The sequence below is a fragment of the Pocillopora verrucosa genome, chromosome 12 (assembly GCF_036669915.1).
Source record: "Pocillopora verrucosa isolate sample1 chromosome 12, ASM3666991v2, whole genome shotgun sequence".
Lineage (NCBI taxonomy): Eukaryota > Metazoa > Cnidaria > Anthozoa > Scleractinia > Pocilloporidae > Pocillopora > Pocillopora verrucosa.
Genome location: NC_089323.1, coordinates 2,169,238 through 2,192,327, shown reverse-complemented (window position 1 = coordinate 2,192,327; position 23,090 = coordinate 2,169,238). Strand labels below are relative to the sequence as shown.

General features: G+C 37.2%; 1 protein-coding gene across 1 annotated transcript; it reads right to left on the bottom strand.

Moving 5' to 3' along the window:
- Positions 1-330: 330 nt before the first annotated feature.
- Positions 331-16,555, bottom strand: LOC136277313 (uncharacterized). Its single transcript, XM_066159276.1, has 15 exons — positions 16,385-16,555; positions 15,769-16,127; positions 14,903-15,001; positions 14,467-14,554; positions 13,903-13,994; positions 11,753-11,840; positions 11,614-11,651; positions 10,600-10,738; positions 10,132-10,362; positions 9,774-9,914; positions 8,945-9,316; positions 8,116-8,487; positions 7,222-7,658; positions 1,564-1,689; positions 331-1,024 (listed from the first exon to the last, which is right to left on the bottom strand). Exons 1-14 carry the CDS (start codon positions 16,398-16,400, stop codon positions 1,576-1,578), a joined length of 2,586 nt encoding a protein of 861 aa, XP_066015373.1. The 5' UTR covers positions 16,401-16,555; the 3' UTR covers positions 331-1,024; positions 1,564-1,575.
- Between the last annotated feature and the right edge of the window lie 6,535 nt (positions 16,556-23,090).

Sequence of the window (23,090 nt, the reverse complement as noted above, 5' to 3'; positions counted from 1 at the left end):
GATCCACTAGATAAACTGTGCATGTTTGCCATCGATATTGAAATGTTTGAGTTTACTACATATTTCAATGAAATTCTTCTGCTGATCGAATATTTTTCTTCACCTTCAGATAATATACTTTTTCCCTTTTCCCCCCAATACCCTTCAACCTAAAAGGACCTCTACTAGCTCGCTAAAAAATCACTTTCCTTTGGAATAGTTATCCGCGAAACTTTTAGTCATTATAACCACAGGGAGACCAGATAGAAACTAAACAATGATTGGTTGAAAATGTTAACTCTCTTCTGATTGGTCCAAGGTACATCGAGGAAATGAAAAGAAACAATAACATAATTTTGATATTTTTATTGATTATTTCAAATTTCCTCATTCAAGAAAGAATTTTAAAACGTGTTAACCCTACAAAGTGTTTATATTTACAAATGTTCTCACTTTTAGGAATATTACCAACGCTATGCGGACATTTCTCCTTTCCCTTTCTGATTTTCCCAAGAGGAGATATGATTTTTTTTTCAGACATTCCTTTGTCCAATTGCTCAACACAGTTTTTTTTTTTACAAATTCATTCCCAATTACATCGTTTTTGAAGAAAAATTCTTTGTATATACAAAAGGTTCTCACTACGCGGACATTTTCTCCTCTCTCTTCCCAATTTTTTTCAGGAGGAGAAATGAGTTTTCTTTCCAGACATTACTTTGTCTTGTTCTCCTAATTGCTCACCACAGTTTTTCTACAAATTCATTTACAATTGCATCGTTTTTGAAACAAAATCTAACCTCGAAACATCATCTTCATTACGCACGCGAGGTTATAATTAAGCCCGAGTACTTCAACTTGAAACATATGAAAATATTCATTTAGTTGTTGTCTTCTCGACAGTAAATTTGTTTTCTTCTTTAAGGCTTTGAGAACTATCGAGCTTGGATTTAAAATAAAAAATAGATTCTCCTTAGACTGCAATCCATTATCTGCTGGATAATTCGGGCTCTTTGGAATCAACTGTCTTAATAACTTGTGTGTAGTTCTGAAACAGTAATTAAAAAAGAATTAAAATAATCTCATTCTTGTGAGGACAGTATGCTTATTCGCCTCACCTACCGATATAGATTCGTTGAAAACAAGAATTTGGAAAACCCGATTACTTAAACTTTAAAACGAAACCACCCTATTAACAAAAATGTTGAACATTTTGTCTCAAGCGTGGCAGAAAGACACAACTGTGGGGGGAGGGGAGGGGGGAGTGGGGGTGGGGTGAGGGGGAAGGAGGAAGAAAAAAAATAGATAAGCTTGCCGAATTATAACATCAGTTTCTATGGCTATAGAGTCGTTTGCTGTTTCCTTGGTAGAGTCTGATGTTCACCAAATATAACCAGCAATTTTGAGTTTTCAAGTTATTTTTCTCCTTTATCTTGCTCACACACTGTATGAAAAGACACCACACCCGCTACTGAGTAACAGGTCACTCGGATCAATCACTTCCACGACGACAATATGACTGGTAAGCAACGATCAACTATTCCTTGACCACAGAATCTTCAGTGTCTCATAGTGAACGTACCATACCTCTCTCATATATCATGTTTCCTGTTTTCCTTTAGTTAAGTGGTTCTTGCATTGTTTGCTGGTTTCCTCTTTTGCTTTGCTTGTGTTCATCAAGTGGAACGTTTTTCCTTCGTATCCAACTGATCTCTGCAATGGAAAAAAAAATTTCGTAAGATGTTTACAATACAACTCAGTCTACATTCCAAGATTTAGTTGTAAACGAGACTTACTCAACTTTGTCAGTTATGCATGATACGATCGCAAGGATTAAATTAATGCGTGAGCTTGATAGCAAATCGCTCATCAGGAAGTCGAAAAAAAATAAAGAAGAGAAATTGGGACATGAATGTTCTACAGTAATTTGCTCTGTTTTGTATGTCTTAATCCATAATTTTTCATCCAGCGTTTCATCTCATCATGCAAAGGACCCACTGGAACATTGTGGTAGACCCAATTTTCGCAAACATTTGCGGATTTCTACAGAAACTTACGAAAATGCAAACATTAGGCCGTAAAACGCCAGAGGTAAAAAAAAAATTAGACCCTCTTTCATTTGGCCTGTCTCGTCAGTGTAACTACCAAAGGTTATTAACGTTTCAACTCTCCCTACAGTAACAATACATTTTACTACAAACGGTGTTGAGATTAGAAGAACATATCAGTAACAGCATTGTTACTCTGATACATCTGTCAATTCTTTAAAAGTATTCACAAAGAAATGCGTTAAAAGGAAGAATTTCAAATCAAATCTTAAGGGAAGTGTCCAGTAGCCCGGTCAACCAAAGTAGCTGCATATCTACGACCTAAAAGCTTAACAGTCGAGGCACGTACATGTAATCTCACTACTTTCTTTAACAGGTATATGCATTCAAATGCACGTTCATGGTTATTCAAAGTCAATTTCTGATCTCATACACTTCTTTTGGTGTAAAATGGTCTTACATTTGACGAATTGGTTGACGCAGGGGGTTTTGAGGACAGTGGGAATAAAATCGTAGTCGAAGAAGTCTTGAGGCAAGCATTTTGACGTGTATGTATAACATATAAAATTCATGATAAAATTCAATATAGAAAACACCATCTGAAAAAGAATGAAAAATTGCAAATGTTCCACTCTGTTTCTTTCCTGGCAAGTAGCTTGCGGTGAAGATACGAATATAGGCAATCCTCGCAGCGATGAACACTACTGAACTAGTCGTTGAAATAAGCCCTGAAAAAAAATTCAGGCCCGGAGTGCACATATATGATTTTCATATATTTATAGTCATTATTCACCACTTGGAAGGTTTATTTGGATCCAACACAATGACCAGCTCCTAGTTGGCGTAGTACCTTAGTTGGTACAGTGCTGCACCGGTATCGCAAAGGTCATAGGTTCAAATCCCAAACGGGTCCGACTTTTTTTCTTATTTCAACTACTAGTTCAGTTGTGATCGCCGCTACGAGGATCGGTAATATTCATTTCTTCACCGCAGTGCACATATATGATTTTCATATATTTACAGTCATTACTCTTAAGATATTCACCATTCCTCTGTCAGCAAAGAATTGTGATACGTTATATAAACAATGAGGGTTTAAATGAACAAAAATCAATTCTAGAAGTATTTCAAGCGGATGAACAACCCTACAACAAATCACAGCTTATCATTTGAAATTATCTCAAACAATATCATTCTCATAAGCATTACATCCATTGTCACTTCCACATCAGTCATTGTCAATATCACTGTAATCATCATTATCATCCTTGTCCTTGTCACTGTTAGTGTAGTTATTGTCATTATCATCATAGTTATAACCCACTAATTTCACATGATCTTAAATATCTTGTCAAGCGATGAGATGACCCTTGCGAAATGGCTTTTGGAATTCCTAGGAATTCCTAGGATTTTCCTAGGAATTCCTAGGAATTTATTCCTAGGAATAAAGGTGTGAATTTTCACGGTAAATTCGGACTGGGAATTCCTAGGAATTCCTAGGAATTCCTAACCATAACAACTCTGGTTCTAAAAACCTAGAAATTCCTAGAAATTCCCAGAAATTCCCAGAAATTCCAAGTTTATAGCCAACAGGACTTGGAATTCCTAAGAATTCCTAGGAATTCCAACTCAGAGAACCAATGACTTTCCCTGAAAAGCTGTAAATCTAAAAAATTTCTAGGAATTTCTGGGAATTTCTGGGAATTTCTGGGAATTTTTGGGAATGTTTAAGAATTACTGGGAATTTTAAGCAAAAATTTGAGGCTAATGATATAAAATAAATACTTTAAATTAAAAAAAACCCAGCTAAAATTCAAGTATTCAATGAAATTTATTTAGAAGCTTAATTAAGGCTTACATGTAAAATATTTTTGATTAATTAACATAAATGTGTGGTAATATTAGGATGGAATTTGATTTATTTTTCTTTTCTTGAAAACTTCATACGGATTAATCCTCAATTACAGCTATTCATATAAAATAGTTCTAATCAATCATTAAATTTGGTTTGACACAAATTGTGAATAAAATCTGTTGATTCTTTTCCATAAAATACAATATCTTAAGTTATATTTGAAAACCAAGCACTCTTGGGAGTGAAGGGGCTAATTACAGACAAATAAAATTGATTTTTTGATTAAAATCTTGTTGTAACTGTAACAATAAATTAGAATGAAGTTATCCTAAACTGCAAACTTAGCTGCTGTTTGTACTGTTTGTATTTTTTTTGCTGGGCTCACAATGAGTTGGCCTTGAATGAGGTTGTCAACAAGAACCTTGACCATTTTGTATCTGGATTCCTTGACATCTGAATTTGAAAAAAAATGATATATTAAAATATGTATATTTAAAGCTCAGACCAGGCTTTTAAGATGGCTATGAGGAAAAGGGCATTCATTGGATTCTCAAATTGAGAAATCTCTGTTATATTGAGTGACTTTTATATTGGAGTTAGTACATCTCTCTCATGGATTTTACTAAAAAAAGGGCTGAATACATTATTTTGTTTTTACCAAGGAGGGCTTCTTTATGTACTAAGGTTTGTTTAATAACAGTTCCTATTATGAATCTTGAATGTTCCCAAACGTGACTAGAGGAATCTTGAAACCTTACTGATAGGTTTATTTCATTGTAAAGCATAAGCTTAAGAAACTGCGGCATGCAAGTGACCGATTCGATTCTCAGAATTATTCTAATTTCAGTTGCGCCGAGCGTTACGTAAGCTTAATTCAACCCGCTACATCTATTCTTTTATAAGATTTTGATCACGTAACGAATATCGCAATTTTTACTCACCACAAACTTTCAAAATCGTAGCTTTACAGATGGCCACTCGACCCTTGTTTGTACCAGTCAATATGTCAACTGTTGTCCCTTCTTTTAACTCCACGGCGCCAACGACTTTCTTTTCTTTTACAACACTCACGCTATTCTCGTTTTCCCATTGAACCACAATAAAAGCTATCTTTAGAAATGTTATATTAAGCAAAACAGTTGAGAAAAGCGATCAACCGATCCAAAGTACATTCAAAGATGAGCGCCAAATGGAGTCTTCTTTGTTTCCGATCACGGGCATGATCACGTGGATCTTTTAGGACTTGTAATTGGCTAGCAAAGTGAATCCGCTGGCTTGCCGATTGCAGTGTTAAGAGAAGCGCCTAACTTTATTCTGACTTCTCCGACCGGTTCTCTGCTTCTAGAAGATGGATAGCTTGGTGATACAAATAAAGATGTGAGCTCACTCTATGTAGAAATAATCGAAAAGAATCGATCGTATTACAAATGCACGATTTGTGGCCGAAAGTTGTCGAGGAAACAAAGACTCGAAACTCACTTGAGTTGTGTTAATGGCCAAGGTGAGAAATAACACAAGCCAATCACAGTTTTGAATGCGACTACAAATCGTCTTTTACCCTCATACTTATAAAAGAAGGATACCACATTCGGAAGTATAAGAGATACATAGATGATCCCAGTGTACCAGTACCTAAATCTACAAAGCTTGACCGTAGCAAGCGTTCAGCAACACGTTCCAACACCGCCATCTCGATTCCTCAGTCAGTCGTTTCCAATGAACTTAAAGCAGTATTGACAACAGAGTAGAGTGCGTCTTACAAAGGAGAAACATTTGTACAAGAGACAGGAGTAGCTATATGCGATTACAGAGGTGCGTAGGAACTCTGGTCCACAAATAGTTATGCACTGCCCGAAGTATAAAACAATCTTGTTGATAGCTGACAGACAGAGAAGAACAACAAGTAAACTTAAGAGCTGTTATTATTGAAGTGTGACTATCACTTTTCATTTTTATATAACGAAGGACTTGTAATTTGCACCAAAAATAAAAAGATGTACTATTTTTTTGGGAGATCCAGTGATTGGGACATTTAAGAAATTAAGTTATGAAAGGAAACTTGGTTGGTACTTCTCACTACTAACAAGTCCTGTTGACAAATATTTTCAGATCAGAGTTTCAAATAAAGTAAATTGAAGACGTGATATAAAAGGTGTTTTTCCTCTAAGGGAACATTGACTACCTCTGTCTTGTCTGCATGCCAAATGTTTGCAAAGTGTGTGGATGATCCACAAGTATTGGAACATATACAAAACATTTTTGTAAGAGTTCCAATACTTGTGGATCATCCACACACTTTGCAAACATTTGGCATGCAGACAAGACAGAGGTAGTCAATGTTCCCCTTTTCTTACAAAAATGTTTTGTAAGAATAAAAACAGCAAAACAAATTACAGCAATTAGTCATGAAAATAGAGCAAAAAAATTTAAAAAAAAGCAGCAACAACAATCATGAAACAAGAAAGATTAATTAGGTGTTGAATTTGTTTGTCTAAGGCATGAAATTTCTACTAAAAGTATTGTCAACAAAAAGTCTCTGACAGCGTTTGAGGCAACTGAGCTTGACTGTTCCAAGGTTTTCTAACAAAGGCAACCAGTAATGTAGGTTAGGGAAGTAAGATAACAATGTAATTATTGTTAATTATTGTGGAAGTTGGCAATTTCCATTTAACATAACTGACAGCTGGTTCATGAGAAAATCCATATTAATGTCAAGATTTACTGAAACTTAGTTTGAGTAATAAATTTCATGATCTTTAAGTTATAAACATGTACATGTATGTATATCTCTTGGTAAGTTTTGTATAGCATACCTTTTATTGAGCCAAAGTTTTAAGCCTCTGAAATTACTCTTTTTCTTAAAACCTTCACATTCAAGGTATTGAGAATTTCTTAGAATTTATGTCAGCCTCAGACCTCAGGGTATTAAAATTGCCTCAAATTCAATTCCCAGAAATTCCCAAGAGTTCCACACTTCTTAAATTATAGGTAGTTTGTAAAGCTGAGAATTCCTAGGAATTCCTAGGGATTCCAAGTCCTCACAAAACTGGAGTCTTCCTTTCCCAGAAATTCCCAGTAATTCCAAGCTTTTTAAATCAGAGTTAATCTGCATAGTTGGGAATTTTTGAGAATTCCTAGGAATTCCTAGGAATTCCTAGGAATTTTTAGGAATTCCTAGGAATTCCCAGAAATTCCCAGAAAACTGGGAATTCGGTTTGCAAGGGTCATTTGCATAATTGGGAATTTTTGAGAATTCCTAGGAATTCCTAGGAATTCCTAGGAATTCCTAGGAATTCCCAGAAAACTGGGAATTCAGTTCGCAAGGGGAAAGGGAAATCTTACTTTTGCCGTGGTCGTTTTCTCCTGATGTGAGAATTCTGTTGTATATTCTTCCCTGGAACCAATGTCATCTCTCCTCTTAGTTCCCTTCTTCAGGCTCTCTGATCCCATTTCTTCTTTAAAAGGTGAGGACTTACCCAACAAGAATCCAGGATAGCGTTTTACAAGTCTCCTGATAACTACCTTTTCCAAGGAAAACAACTCTCGCATGTCTTTCAAACGTGAGGACTCTCCACAGATGCCAAGTCTCTCAAAGTTGTCCTGACCATTACCCAACTGGGTTTCATCCACAAAAGATTCCTTGGTGGCTGCATTTTCCATGGTAAATTCTACAGAATTCCCGAGAAGTTCCTCTTGGGGATAATGAGGCATTGACGCACAATTATCAATACCAGTTTCAATTGTTGCATTCTCACAGTCTTCATCTTTTGTACAAGCCCCTGTGAACATAATAAAGTGTATTGCAATTGAGTGTGGTACCACCAAAAGAAGTATTCACAACAGCCAATCAGACGAAAGGAAATATTACATAGAGATCTTACAATACAAACAAGCACACTACTTTAAGTGAAAGGAATTGCCAGTGATTGGCTGAGAGGGTGGATTGCCTTTACTGGAACGGTCACAGAGCAAACTGGCACCATAAGCAAATGAGCAACATCCATGTAATGTTAATACATTTTCCAGCAAAATAGTAATGAGTAATAACTTCCTTATCAGACAGAAGGAGTCTTGTGGAGGTACACCTGCAACACCAAATTCTTCTGAAAGATTTACACAGAAAAGTTTACAATCATGAAACAGATAAAAGAGTTTTATAGTCAGATTTTAAGAGTTAAAGGGTTACAAACGGAATTCAGTGGAAGTATTGTATCCAGTAACAGAAAGCTCACTTACCATTCTCTTCTTCTAAATCGGACCAGCCGCCAACAAGGTCAAGGGAACCACAAGAAGAAGTTTCAGCTACTTTTTCTTCCAAAGATCTTCTTCTTACGCCACTCCTGAGAGTTACCTTTTTCAAGGAAAACGGCTCTCGCATGTCTTTCAAACGTGAGGACTCTCCACAGATGCCAAGTCTCTCAAAGTTGTCCTGACCATTACCCAACTGGGTTTCATCCACAAAAGATTCCTTGGTGGCTGCATTTTCCATGGTAAATTCTACAGAATTCCCGAGAAGTTCCTCTTGGGGATAATGAGGCATTGACGCACAATTATCAATACCAGTTTCAATTGTTGCATTCTCACAGTCTTCATCTTTTGTACAAGCCCCTGTGAACATAATAAAGTGTATTGCAATTGAGTGTGGTACCACCAAAAGAAGTATTCACAACAGCCAATCAGACGAAAGGAAATATTACATAGAGATCTTACAATACAAACAAGCACACTACTTTAAGTGAAAGGAATTGCCAGTGATTGGCTGAGAGGGTGGATTGCCTTTACTGGAACGGTCACAGAGCAAACTGGCACCATAAGCAAATGAGCAACATCCATGTAATGTTAATACATTTTCCAGCAAAATAGTAATGAGTAATAACTTCCTTATCAGACAGAAGGAGTCTTGTGGAGGTACACCTGCAACACCAAATTCTTCTGAAAGATTTACACAGAAAAGTTTACAATCATGAAACAGATAAAAGAGTTTTATAGTCAGATTTTAAGAGTTAAAGGGTTACAAACGGAATTCAGTGGAAGTATTGTATCCAGTAACAGAAAGCTCACTTACCATTCTCTTCTTCTAAATCGGACCAGCCGCCAACAAGGTCAAGGGAACCACAAGAAGAAGTTTCAGCTACTTTTTCTTCCAAAGATCTTCTTCTTACGCCACTCCTGAGAGTTACCTTTTTCAAGGAAAACGGCTCTCGCATGTCTTTCAAACGTGAGGACTCTCCACAGATGCCAAGTCTCTCAAAGTTGTCCTGACCATTACCCAACTGGGTTTCATCCTCAAAAGATTCCTTGGTGGCTGCATTTTCCATGGTAAATTCTACAGAATTCCCGAGAAGTTCCTCTTGGGGATAATGAGGCATTGACGCACAATTATCAATACCAGTTTCAATTTTTGCATTCTCACAGTCTTCATCTTTTGTGCAAGCCCCTGTGAACATAATAAAGTGTATTGCAATTGAGTGTGGTACCACCAAAAGAAGTATTCACAACAGCCAATCAGACCAAAGGAAATATTACATAGAGATCTCACAATACAAACAAGCACACTACTTTAAGTGAAAGGAATTGCCAGTGATTGGCTGAGAGGGTGGATTGCCTTTACTGGAACAGTCACAGAGCAAACTCGCACCATAAGCAAATGAGCAACATCCATGTAATGTTAATACATTATCCAGCAAAATAGTAATGAGTAATAACTTCCTTATCAGACAGAAGGAGTCTTGTGGAAGTACACCTGCAACACCAAATTCTTCTGAAAGATTTACACAGAAAAGTTTACAATCATGAAACAGATAAAAGAGTTTTGCAGTCAGATTTTAAGAGTTAAAGGGTTACAAACAGAATTCAGCGGAAGTATTGTATCCAGTAACAGAAAGCTCACTTACCATTCTCTTCTTCTAAATCAGACCAGTCGCCAACAAGGTCAAGGGAACCACAAGAAGAAGTTTCAGCATCAGCAAAGTAGCCACTTTGGTTATCATCATCCTTAGGTTGCATTCTTGATGATTCTTGTTCATCAATAGATACTGTTGTAAAATTAAGGAATAAATACATTTTACACATATTTCAACAATTTTGATTGATTAGTTTGTCACTTTTTCAAAGAATAGAGGAATGTAAGGAACAATGGGGTTAAAATTAGCGTATCAAGACAAATATAACCCCAAACCTTCAAATTTGCACTCCAACACCATTCCACTGACTTGCAGAGAACTTGCAGTGAGTTGAGTTATATTCACATACCTTGGTCTGATAAACCAAACAGACCCAGAATCTGCACAACATTGCTATTGATTCCAATGGTTCTATTTTCCTGGGACCACATGTTTGTGTATTCTCGTAGTTGAGCAGGGTCCTCAATGAACTGTTTAAAGACCTCATACTTCACATCCACATACGTGAATAATGTTACACCCAGCTTTCGACCAGCCCCAGTGTAGACTGTTATAGGAACAGAACCAGCTTCTTTTGCAGCTGGAATGGAATGAAAACCATTTTTTTTCAGTCTAGCCCCTACTCTCTTTATAGAGGAGCAGAATGATGAAAATGTATACAGATTGACACACAGACAAACTGACCATATGAAAGACAGACAGACAGATAATCAAAGGGGTGTGGGTTCATTACAGAGAGCTACAGCTGTAATCTACAGGTGGTAAAACCAACATCCTACAAATTAACAAATTATTCATTGATGAGCAATTGACTTACCTGGAACTGCATCCCCAGAAAAGGTGTAGGAGTTGATCCTATTCAAAATGACTTCACCTATTCCAAAAAAGTATGCCACACCTGTTTTGTCACTATCAGGCAGCGCCTTTTCCAATATTATATGGAACTGAATTCCACCCTAAAAGCAAGACATGTATTAATAATTAAGAAAGATGGTAAATTTTCAGCTTGTTAAAGAATGGGGAAGGAAGATTTTTCTTCTTGTCACACTCATGAAAAGGTGTATTTCTTGAACCTGGTAATTGGGGGATAATCTCCACTCTTCAAGCAATACTACATGTAAAACACAATGTAAGTTCAGAATTGGTCTTACTGATGCATTTCAGTCCAGTATTGTTTCACATCCCATCCAGGGAAAAGTTGAAATTCTGTTAGTCTCTTCATGCTAAAGACTAACTGGGGACATGCTAAAGATTCAATGGGGAGGATTAAATGTGCTCAGACATGAATAGACTTGGCCCATATGCTAATTTTATCCTTTTATCCTTTAACTCCTGAACTTGGAAAACAAGTTTGAAAGCCAGATACCTTTCTCCTTTATTCTCCCTAAAGGTCAAATGCATGAAAGCTTTACAAGCATATCTGCTAAATCAACAATGTTTGAAATATATCAAACCTCATAGTATCAGTGCAAAGAACAAGTATTGAATATAGGCACATATTTGCTAGAAAGAGAAAATCTACAGCTCACCACAACAACTTTAACTTTGAAATAGCAATATTTTTCCAGATCAAAACTATTAATCAAAGCTCATTAAACTGAATGTTTCATATTTCTAGGTATTAACTTAATAAATCCCAAGCCTTAATTCTGCTGGCCACCTGGCTAACAGTTGACAAACACTTGGTTGTCAGATGACCACAGACTTTGTTTTGTTTTGTTCATCTGATCATTCCAGTCATTCTTTGCCCTTCCTCCTCCCAAGAGGCTTTCCTAATGCCTGATTAAATTTGCAGATCACCATAACAATTTCTTAAAATAATAAAAATTACCTTCACAGAGTCTGATGGTGGGGAAATAGTGAGAATATCTGCAATACATTGGAAGGAAAATTTGTAGAAGGAAATCAAATTTTTATTTTTTAAAATAATAACTAAAAGCATATAAATAAGACCCATGTAAATAATATACCTTCAGGTTGGTTCACATCACTATCTGAGTTGGTTAAAATTTCCTCCAGTGCTGAGTGTAATAAATCTTTATCAGAAATGTGAAGTATCTGTTAAGGCAAAGATGATTTCACAGTAGTAAACTATAAAACCTTACATTATAAACATCAACACATTCTCAACCAGATGGTGATGAAGAACCAAAATGTACTCTAAGGGTTACTTTTGGATTAAAGAAAAAAATTCTCAGAGGTAAAATTCTGAGAAGTACAAGCCACAAAGTACAGAGAATTCATATTTGGATCTTTGGGCTTGAAATGGTTCATGACAAATAATTAATAAACCATTTTTTTTTTTAAACTGGAAAAAATTTCTTTTCTTGTGAAACTTTTCTCTAAAACAATATCCGCTGAGTGTCTGTCTCTAAGTCTTGATCACTATAAAAAAACATTTTGATCTCACATGTACAGCATGAATGTGAGGGGGTGGGGGGGTGAATTTTTTCCCACTGTCATCATAATCCCCATTGTAAAGATCCAACATTTAGATTTGCGGATCAATATCAGTATTTGGGCAACTTCCCACCTACCCCTCCCCTAACTCAACAACAGTCAATTGATAACAAGTTAGGGTTAATGTTGGGTTAGGGGAGGGGTAGGTGGGCAGTTGCCCAGATACTGATATTGATCCAGATTTGCTTCACCTTTGACTTTCCTAGAATTTATCTCATAAAATATAATTTCTGACAGTTGAGTGACAGAAATTAATATTCTGATGGCACATTGAGGAGGTTCACGTAGAAGTTTCAGCTTGTTTAAACGCTTCACGATAAAAATTTAGTCATTAGTTGATCAATCTTATGTTTGACCACTTTCTTTTTAACTCTTGAATTGCGCAAATGCACAAAAGCGAGTTGTAGATATGATGTGGGGAATGGCGCTCGCTCGCTCGGTCAATTCCTGTAAACTTCTTTTCGATTTTAGGCTTTTGAGTGCATTTGATAGTTTTTGGCAAGCAATAAACAAACAGAATGGTGACCTTTATTGTTGCTAAGAATAGTGGTGGGGTGGAAAAGAAGCCAATGATAATCTTAAAAGAGTTTTTTTTTTTTCGTTTTAGTTTCAATAAGTGGCACCAGCGACTGGCAGGCATGCAAGGATTCACACTGAAATAACAGAACAACCTTCACTTTTCATAAAATTGTAATTTACAATCCTTGAACTTGAAAACAATCCGAAGATTCATTGAAAATATCACTTACTGCGAAGCGCTCACAGTTTACAGATGTTCAAAAGCTTTTGATAACATGATCGTGTTCACAAGCATTTCAATCTAGTTGAAGTTATTATGTAAATAAATGTATATGTTTTGCCGTTGGATCATGTGAAGGCGAAATGTCTTATCAGTATCAATTAGTATACCTTTTATATCAGTGTTTCTCACTTATAACTGTTGTGCGAAATTACCACTAAGAATTGTGCGAACGTTCCAAAACTTGTGCTAAAAGACTTGTGCAAAAAGTCTTTTGTGTGAAATGTCCTGTATTCTTTAAAACACATGACATCATCCACCCTTGTCAAATGTAATAGCATGATCATTTCAATTGTAATGCCTTCTTATCCCAACGTTACTTTGTTTCTTTGCTACATTAACGAACACTAAACTACTGCTCCTACTCTAGATATGACAATCAACCACAAAATTCCCTAAACCAGATAACATTAAACATAATCTAAAAAAATCATGTGACAATTCACGAGTTTGCTCACAGAGCACTTTGATTAGTGTTTGGTGTAATTTTGGTATTCCAAATGCCTGTAAAATATCATTACAATCATTGATTTTTCTTTGTGATTAGTGCAATCAGGTTAGTTTACCCTTTCCTCAGGATATTGTGCTGAGCATTAGGTGAGGAATACATTTCCACACATTTTTTGGACACATCTGAAAGGTGATTTCTAAGTGGTTTTTTGTATCTGGCATAGCACAGATTCTTTTTGTAGAGCCCCTCGCTTCAGGGTGCAAATGTTAAAGTTGTAACAGGATGTGAATACTAGACTCATCCGAAATAAACTTTTCACATTGAATGTCTCATGTAAGTGTAGTCAGAATGTACTGTCTGTAATTTCATGAACATGTTAATTAATTACAGCTGTTGCAATTTTTATTTACCTGACATGGAGTTGCAACATTTGTTAGATCAACAGGATCCTCTCTCTTGTTGCCCTGGGGTGCTGTACCAGTTGCATTCATGTCGAATGAATCTGAGGAAAAATTAGTTGATAAATAAATACTGACAGTACCATGATGTCATATGTAACTGCAAAGTGCAATATCAGCTAATTTGTTACATCTGGCAACAGCATATGTTGCTGCTAATAGCTTTCTTGAGGCTAAACTCTACAAGTTTAGAAACAGGAACCACTATTCGATAAATAAATGTTTCAAATTATTTAACCCATAAGAGTGAAAAGCATCTAATTGTTTTTTAAAAGATCACCACAGAATCAAATCAAAACATTATAAGGTCACAAGAACAGATGAAATTATCTCAAACTAAGAATGCACTTGATTGTTAAGAAGATTCTCCTTGTCAGCACCTTAGGAAACTTGAGAGAGCAGTATGGAGAATATGCATACTGATGGTTGAGTGTAAAAGGTTAAAAGAATGATCAAATGATATAGCTCTGATCAAATAATTTCCCAAAACAGGCCCAAAATTTAAGTCACAATTACCATCAGAGACATCCATAGCTTCCTCAAAACCTGTGTCGCTTGCATCAGATATGTCTGAATCAGGAAACACTTGCAGTTTCTCATCAACCTTAATTACCAGTATTTGAAAAAAAAAGAGACATTAAATTAAAGGCAAAAAGTGTTCAAACTGATGCCATAACAATATTGAAACATTGCACCTTTTCTATTCTGTTTTTCACTTTTTTTCCTTTTCCAAGAACTCTATGCATAATGAAGTAGTCAGGGCTTGCCAGGAATTTTTCCTGAAACTTATCTAGGGCAGTAAGATAAATGATAGTTGCAGTAATTTATAGACACAAGTATCAATTTCAGGAGATATCCTTTATCTCAACGCAGAACATAAGTTTTGAGAAAACTTGGTAGCATACACCTGCCCTAAATATACTTAAGTTCTCCAGGGGTTTGTATCATATACCTCTGAGGATGTGCTGGCACAACTGCTTGTCTCATGATTGCTATCAACTGGAAGTTCCACTTTAGATCCAAATGGTGACTGAAACACTTTAGGTGACATCTGGAACATATGCATCATAATACAGAATCTTATTAAGATAATTACTGAATTAACAACAAATGCTGGCCTGAAAATGGTGATTGAGCAAGAATTTTCTTGGCATGTAAAACATTGCCAATTAATGCTGATTGGAAATGTTAGGTAAACAACTAGAATTCAGAACAGGTTGAAGAATTTTGATATGAAAACTTCAAAAGGGAAAGAGGACTAATAATTACTGAATTATGAGGGTAGGTGGGGGATGGAGTTTGTGTATTGAACATTATACACCCAGAGGACAGAAGTTGAAAAACTAAACACCATTGTTCCCCATGGATACTTTGTACAGTTGTCATCCACAACACCTGTTCATATGATAAGGATTTAAAAACCCAGTCAGCAGTTTTTAACAGAGGGCACTGAAAAACTCTCATGTAAATATGAACTGTACTCGATTAGACCACAAAAAATATTCATTTTGACAGTACCCAATATACAGATAATCTTAGGAGGATTTACTTAAGACATAAACATATACTACATAACAACAGAGATTGTACAGATTTTTAATTGCTGATGTCTGGAAATGTTTATAGGCAAACAAATAGCAATTCAAAAGGGACTGAACAATTTTAACCAAAGAATTCCAAAATCAAAAGAGAAGGCGGGCCAACGAGGGCGTGCGGGGGATTAACGTTATGGATATTACACTAAGGTGTTAAACTTCAAAATAATGTCTGAAATATACTTAAAACGTGATAATTCAGTAGAAGTCCACTTCAAATTACCTGATCACCAGGAAGTTCTTCACTTGTTCCAAAAAGTGAATGAAACACTTTGGAGGGCATTTGAAACTCTCTCTCGACAATTTTTTTGTTTTCCCCAACCTTTTGGCAATCTTCGTACTCTTTTGCGCCGTCTGCATCAACACAATAGCGACGAAGAAGACCCTCTCTAAAGCTGTTGCTGGCCGTCTTCCAATCGATGTTTAAGTCCTTGGTAGGGTTCTTCTTTGCTCTGTACTCAATATAACGTTCTACAGCATCCTCCCATTTGATACGGAACCGGCCCTCCCGATTGACAAACCATGCATACTCCCCTTCTCGGATTAGTTCTCGGATGAAGTGGTACAGTGTATTCTTTTTCCCTTGCAAATACAACACAGTGATTATTAATTTTTTAATTCGAAAAGTTCTTGTCACAGAGGCAGGGGGTTAGTGTTGAGTAAAGTGGGCTTGGATAGGAAAACAATTAACGGCAGGAAATAAAAATTCCCGCTCTGATTCAGTCAAGGTAGAGAGGACCAAACACAGGAGAGTCTCCTTTTCTCGGTGACTCACAAAAAAACAAATTAAATTTGGTGGATGTTCGTCGAATTCGACGTCAGTTCGTCACACTGTTTACCTCCTAGTTTCGACATGTCAGATGCGGTCTAATACAGTGAAAGTCCCCAGAAGTTTTCTTCTGGATCAAGACTGTTTGGAAGTTGCCTTGCTCAAATGTTGAGCAACTGTATTCAAACCCAACACAACTACACAAGAAGTTCGTTTCCTTGTACTCGTTCGGTGGACTCTGTTCAAGTGGTTTCTAGATTATGATTTGTAAGAATTTCGATACTCCCCTCTGATTGGCAGAGCGTTTTTCTGACGTTTTGGTCCAAGTTGGACCTAGATACGTTACGTCCAACCGGAAGTTGAGATCCAACTTGGACACTGCTGACATTGAATTCATTCAACTTGGACCTTATTAATTCATCTTTAGTATTAACGCAGAACGTTTTGGTCCAAGTTGGACCAAGATACGTTACGTCCGACCGGAAGTTGAGATTCAACTTGGACACTGCTGACATTGAATCATCCAACTTGGACCTTATTAATTCATCTTTAATATTATCAACTGAGTTAATAACGTAAATAGGCCACCGTGAAGGGTTTCAAAACTGACGTTTCGAGCGTTAGCCAGTCGCTCTAACGAAAGGGTAAGGCTCGAAACGTCAGCTTTGACACTATTTACGGTACCTAATTTACGTTTCCAACTCAGATGATAATAATTAATTCCCCAACTACGCCCTCTGACACAAATAAAACACAATTCGCTTTTTGGCACAGAGAGAAGTTTATTAAGAATACGAACCAACAATAAACAAAAGCCAATCATATGCCTAATAAACCTCTCTGCCGCCCTATGACATCACATAAAATCACCCAGGGGGGGAGGGTGGGTGGAAAGAAAAACGAAACAGTATACAATCTCTGGTGAACGCTCAAGTGATAAACGGTTTAGTTGCTCATGTCGAGTTGGAACATGAAATTGTGAAATGGACTAGCTCAATTGCGAATAGCCTAGTACTCATTTGCAATACAGTACACAAACGGTGTAGGGGAATATATATGTAACGGCGTAATATGCGACTAACACAGTCTATGTACTGTAAGATTTTACGCCACTAACCCAGTCGGTAGATTAATTATAATAAATTAATATATAATGAAATTATATTACTGGCGTTAAATTTACATCATATATGTCACCGACTGGAAGAAATTACGCCGTTAGTTACTGGCGTAAAATCTTACATATATATACATCACCGACTGGAAGAAATTACGCCGTTAGTTACTGGCGTAAAATCTTACACATATATATCACCGACTGAAAGAAATTACGCCGTTAGTTAATGGCGTAAAATCTTCCATATAAGACAACCGACTGGAAGAAACTACGCCGTTAGTTACTGGCGTAAAATCTTCCATATAAGACACCCGACTGGAAGAAATTACGCCGTTAGTTACTGGCGTAAAATCTTCCATATAAGACAACTGACTGGAAGAAATTACACCGTTAGTTACTGGCGTAAAATCTTACATATAAAGACTACCGACTGGAAGAAATCATGGCGTTAGTTACTGGCGTAAAATCTTCCATATCAGACAACCGACTGGAAGAAATTACGCCGTTAGTTACTGGCGTAAAATCTTCCATATAAGACACCCGACTGGAAGAAATTACGCCGTTAGTCACTGGCGTAAAATCTTCCATATAAGACAACTGACTGGAAGAAATTACGCCGTTAGTTACTGGCGTAAAATCTTACACATATATATATCACCGACTGGAAGAAATTACGCCATTAGTTACTGGCGTAAAATAGTACATATAAACACAACCGACTGAGAGTAAGTACGTCGTTAGTTACTGGCGCAAAATCTTCCATATAAACACTACCGACTGGAAGAAATTACGCCGTTAGTTACTAGCGTAAAATCGTACATAGAAACACAACCGACTGGAAGAAATTACGCCGTTTGCTGCTGGCGTGAAAATTAATTAGCGGAGTGTTTATTCCTTTTTTCTATCATGTTTTAGCGAGGCCACCTTAGTACGTGGTGCGCCAAATTTTTAGCTAAGCTTGAAAAGTGACAAGGTATGGAATGGACAGCTTCTACGGGCATTTCGTTTGTTACAACTTTCTCACTGTAGAGTCGTATATGTGCTCCTAACATAAACTTTAAAAAATGATTACAGTCTAGTTTGAATTCGAATGTCTTGTATTGCTTTTTTTGTGTGCGTGTGCGTGTGTTAGGATGTGAGACCACCGAAAGTTATACTTTACAAATTCAGGTTTTGTTTGTTTATCACGTCCCCGAGTCCCCGCGCGTCCCCGAGTCCCCGCGTCCCACGTCCCTGAGTCCCAGTCCCACGTCCCCGTCCTACTTTTAGTTACAGCCCGTAATTTCTTCCAGTCGGTGGACTTATGGAAGATTTTACGCCAGAAACTAACGGCGTAATTTCTTCCAGTCGGTTGTGTTTATATGTAAGATTTTACGCCAGTAACTAACGGCGTAATTTCTTCCAGTCGGTTATGTTTATACGTACGATTTTACGCCAGTAACTAACGGCGTAATTTCTTCCAGTCGGTATATTATATACTGTAAGATTTTACGCCAGTAACTAACGGCGTTATTTCTTCCAGTCGGTGATATATATATATATATGTAAGATTTTACGCCAGTAACTAACGTTGTAATTTCTTCCAGTCGGTAAATTATATACTGTAAGATTTTACGCCGTTAGTTAGCGGCTTAACTGAAATCTTACATATATATACACCGACGCACATAGTGGCGTAAAATCTTACAGTCTATAGACTGTGTTAGTCACATATTACGCCGTTATCTAACTACCGACGGTGTAGCGTTGCGTGAAATGGCTCAGGGTAATGTCGAGTAGCACAGCGTAAGTACAAACGGTGTATTTGGCAGAATATGAGACGCTCTAGCTGAACAATAAATCGCTCAGCATTTCATGAAATATTTCGATGTTGTGGCGAACTGTCGAGCTTGTCTGTGGCGTGACGTGACGTGAGGGCTATCTCGCCGAAACCACCAAAAACAGAAACCCCCAAAAATAGAAACCCCCAAAAATAGAAACCGCAAATGGAACAGCGATCTGCTGGGGTGCATGACGTCATCGAGTGAAGACTGCCGTAAAAACCATCACATAGTGTAGTGCTGTGTTGAAGAGGCTTCACTTCGCCTTGCCGTAAAGCAGAGCCAATTCGCTAAGTTTCTCCTCTCTTTTTTACTGCCGCTATTGTTCGTATTTGTTGTCGTTCATGAAAATGTTGATTAAAATAGCAACGAGACTGGATTCTACCATGGTTTGCCGGCCTCCCGGTTCACCACAGTTTGCACGCGTTGGTGAGCCTGAACGTTTATAATATTAAGTAGTATTATGACGTGCATTAAATGTCGATTGTCGAGCTCTTTTTTCTCTTCTGACTCAAGCTTACTTTTCAATGAGAGTACAACTTCAACGGCTCTTTGAACATTGCAGGAGTACGTGAGAGGTTGGATTTTGTGTGTGCCCTGGACGCCATAGCAAGAAAACTGTTATCCTTGATCTGTTTTGACATTTTTCAATCAAAGGGAGATCGGAATCTTTTGTACCTTACTTTGTTTATTTATTTTTCCCGGGTGCATTGATTGTAAAAGTAAATTCAATTTTTATTTTCTCGATCAAACGTAGATTACAAGTCTGGACCGGAAACAGTTAAAAGTTTTTTTCGCGTTCCAAAAATAGTGTTTGCTAAAGCAATATTTTTTCCGAGTTGGTTTAGCGCGCTTACATACCCATCTTCCCTGCAAGTTGCGACCGTAACAGATCGAACGGCAAAGCTCGACCTAGAGCTGGACAATTACGTACAACTACGCGCATTACGATGTCCGCACTAGCCTTCCTTAATAAGTGATGACTACGGAATGGAAAAGAGCATAGGGAAGATAGGGCCTAATCTGATGGACCTAATCTTCGGGAGAGGTTTGGTCGTTAACCCTCTAACTCCCAAGATCTGATTTTTAATTCTCCCCTCTAGCTGCTACACGTCTCTTTGTAAATTAGTGACGAGAGTTTGGTGTTAGATCAAGATAACTTCTCCCTGATAAGTTTGAATAATCTAATAACCCTTTGCTTGATAAAGTGTGGGACATCAAAAACAAGAATGGACACCATACTCTCAATTCTTACCGAATTTTTTTCTTTTGAATGCGGCTCCTACCACTCCAGAATTAATCAAATTTCGCCGTACTGAAGAAAAATTGTGATCGTCGTGACTGTGATGACGTGACAACACTTAAACCATCGATGAGACCTCAATCCTTGTAATGATGCATTTTCGACTAGTATAATCCACAAAAGAACGCCCGGAAATGCAGACGGGACCGACTGTATGTGACACATTTTTTGTGCTCGCTTTTGAAAGCCTCCGTTTTCAATTGTCCACACAAGATAACGAAGAATTTTTAAACGAAGCGTTGACAAATTACTCTTTTCTCTTGGCAGAGTTTTCGGGCGTTTTAGTGTGGATGATAGGCAAACATGCTGATACACGCAAACGCGCAAATCTGACACGAGGATTTCCTTTAATTTTTAAGAATTCTCAAAACAAAGATAACAATTTGGTATGATTTGCGACGACATATCGATCATATTCGTGGCGTTACTATATGAAATTCACAAAAATGGAATAGGAACTACACTAAGGCATAACTCGACAGTTTGAAATTGAAAGGAAAGTTAAATACAAATGATAGAAAACTATTGTACCTGAAGAGTAGATCCTCGTGTCGCCCCATGTAAGGTAATCCGGATTCCGGAATCCAGGAAATTTTTGCTTGTGGAATCCGGAATACTGGGCTCTGGAATCCAGAATCCAGCTTTTGGAATCCAGGATCCCGCTAAAAAGGGAATCCAGTATCCACTTGCTGAAAATCCATTTCAAATCGTATTAGCGGCTTTCACCCGCATCCATGCAACCACTGTAGAGTGCAGTTCACTCACGTTATCAATCGGTGCTCAAAGTGAGCTTTCAAATTCCACAGGATTTGCTTGGAACATCAATATGGCCGCTATTTGATTGTTTTGGAACACCTCTAAATAATGATATGGCCGCTAGGACGTCCTGTGAGATTAACTTACCTTGTAAAAGATACGCTTTAGTTTTGCTTTGAATCGAGGAATTTGTAAATTTCTGTGAAAATAATCTAACTGTTGACAACTTTGCTTTTGCCCGCTTTCCCCGCCGGTTTTTTAAGCAAATTGGACGCACGGCAAGCTTTTGCACCGGAAACTGCGCTACTTTTATCTGGCACCTAGGGTCGAGGTATCGACCTTAATACTTAATACTCTTTTCTTTTTCGACTCTTTCGAATTTTCTGGCACTTCTGACTCGCGACTGACCAAATTCAAAAATAAATATTCATTTTCCATAAATCATAACGAGAGCATCAAAAAGTAATATTCTCCCGATGGCCGTGGAGGCATAGTTGTAGTTAGAAGCCAGACGAAAGCCAGGAACTGTCAAAACTGCACCAGTCACTCAGAGCACGTGGAGGGACACAAGCCGCAGTATTACAGAAAATTTGCAGTGTCTTTTTCAATATTGATGTATCATTTATTTATTTGATTTGCTTTTTCTCTAAATCTCGATACTTCAATCATAATCTATAGGGAAGCACAAGAAAAAGCAAAAGGCGGAGAGGGAAAACTTACGAGCGAAAATTACAAAAAATTACTGAAAATGCATCTTCAGGAGCTCAAGAAACCGAAGAAAGGAAGACAAAAAAGAAAAATACACGAGTTCAAGATCATCGAGGTTTGAGGATTTTTGTGTATTATGAAACACTTTTGAATTTTTTTCGGGGTTGCAACGAACAAACAGGAACGGCAGAGGTTTTAATTACAAACTATGGTCAGTAATAATTTTTTCTAGGTTAGAGCGTAAATCGTCAATATCGTAAAATTCGGAAGTTTAAAAGAAGTCGAAAGACTTGAAAAAACGCTTTGCTAAACTTGAGGATACCCAGCCAATTGTTTGCATCTCATGGAACAACAATGTATTATGCCTCGTTAAATGATGAAACGCAACAAACGCATAGCATGACTCGCTTGTTAGCAGTGCTTTAGGCCTTTTGTCGTTTTGAGAAATCGTTTTGAAAATCGCTTACTCTGCGCAAAATTTCGCCCGAATCGTGATTCACTCTTAAACACACACTTTTTCAACTTGAGAATACCTGGCCAATTGTTTGCATCTCATTGAACAACAGTGTATTATGCCTCGTTAAATGCTGGAACGCAGCGAACGCACAGCATGACTCGTGTAAATGAAAATCTTTCGCGATTTTTCAAAGGTGTAAGTATAGTTGAATTGGTTTAACACCGTTTAATGTGCAATCTCGCCGAACATCATCGCCAATTACATCTAGGAAAACAAGCTTTTCTGTCCGCGATTTACTCGGGATGTTATTTAAATTTTTGCCTCAATACCATGGTTTTTGTTTAAAAGGAAAGTTTAAAAAGTAATTTGAGATGATAGGGAAATATTTTCGAGCTGTTTTCTTGGCAGTTCTAAGTCAATTTTATATTTAAAAAAATTGGCCATCTTTTCCAAGTCGGAACAATGTTATGCTGTACCAGAAAAACTTTTTAGTCCAACAGTTATTTACAAATTAAAAATGATAAGCAATGATTTGAACTATTAGTTCTTTGTTACTATTAAATCACTTGAAGAACCTCGAGGAACCTGTATGAAAGAAATGCGGCCTGGCCTCTT

Excerpts from the sequence above, each read along its gene's own strand:
- LOC136277313 (XM_066159276.1), bottom strand. Across the intron at positions 11,652-11,752 it reads TGATGTGAACCAACCTGAAG|ATATTCTCACTATTTCCCCA; the intron begins GTATATTATTTA and ends AATGTATTGCAG. Across the intron at positions 9,915-10,131 it reads GTTTGGTTTATCAGACCAAG|TATCTATTGATGAACAAGAA; the intron begins GTATGTGAATAT and ends ATTTTACAACAG.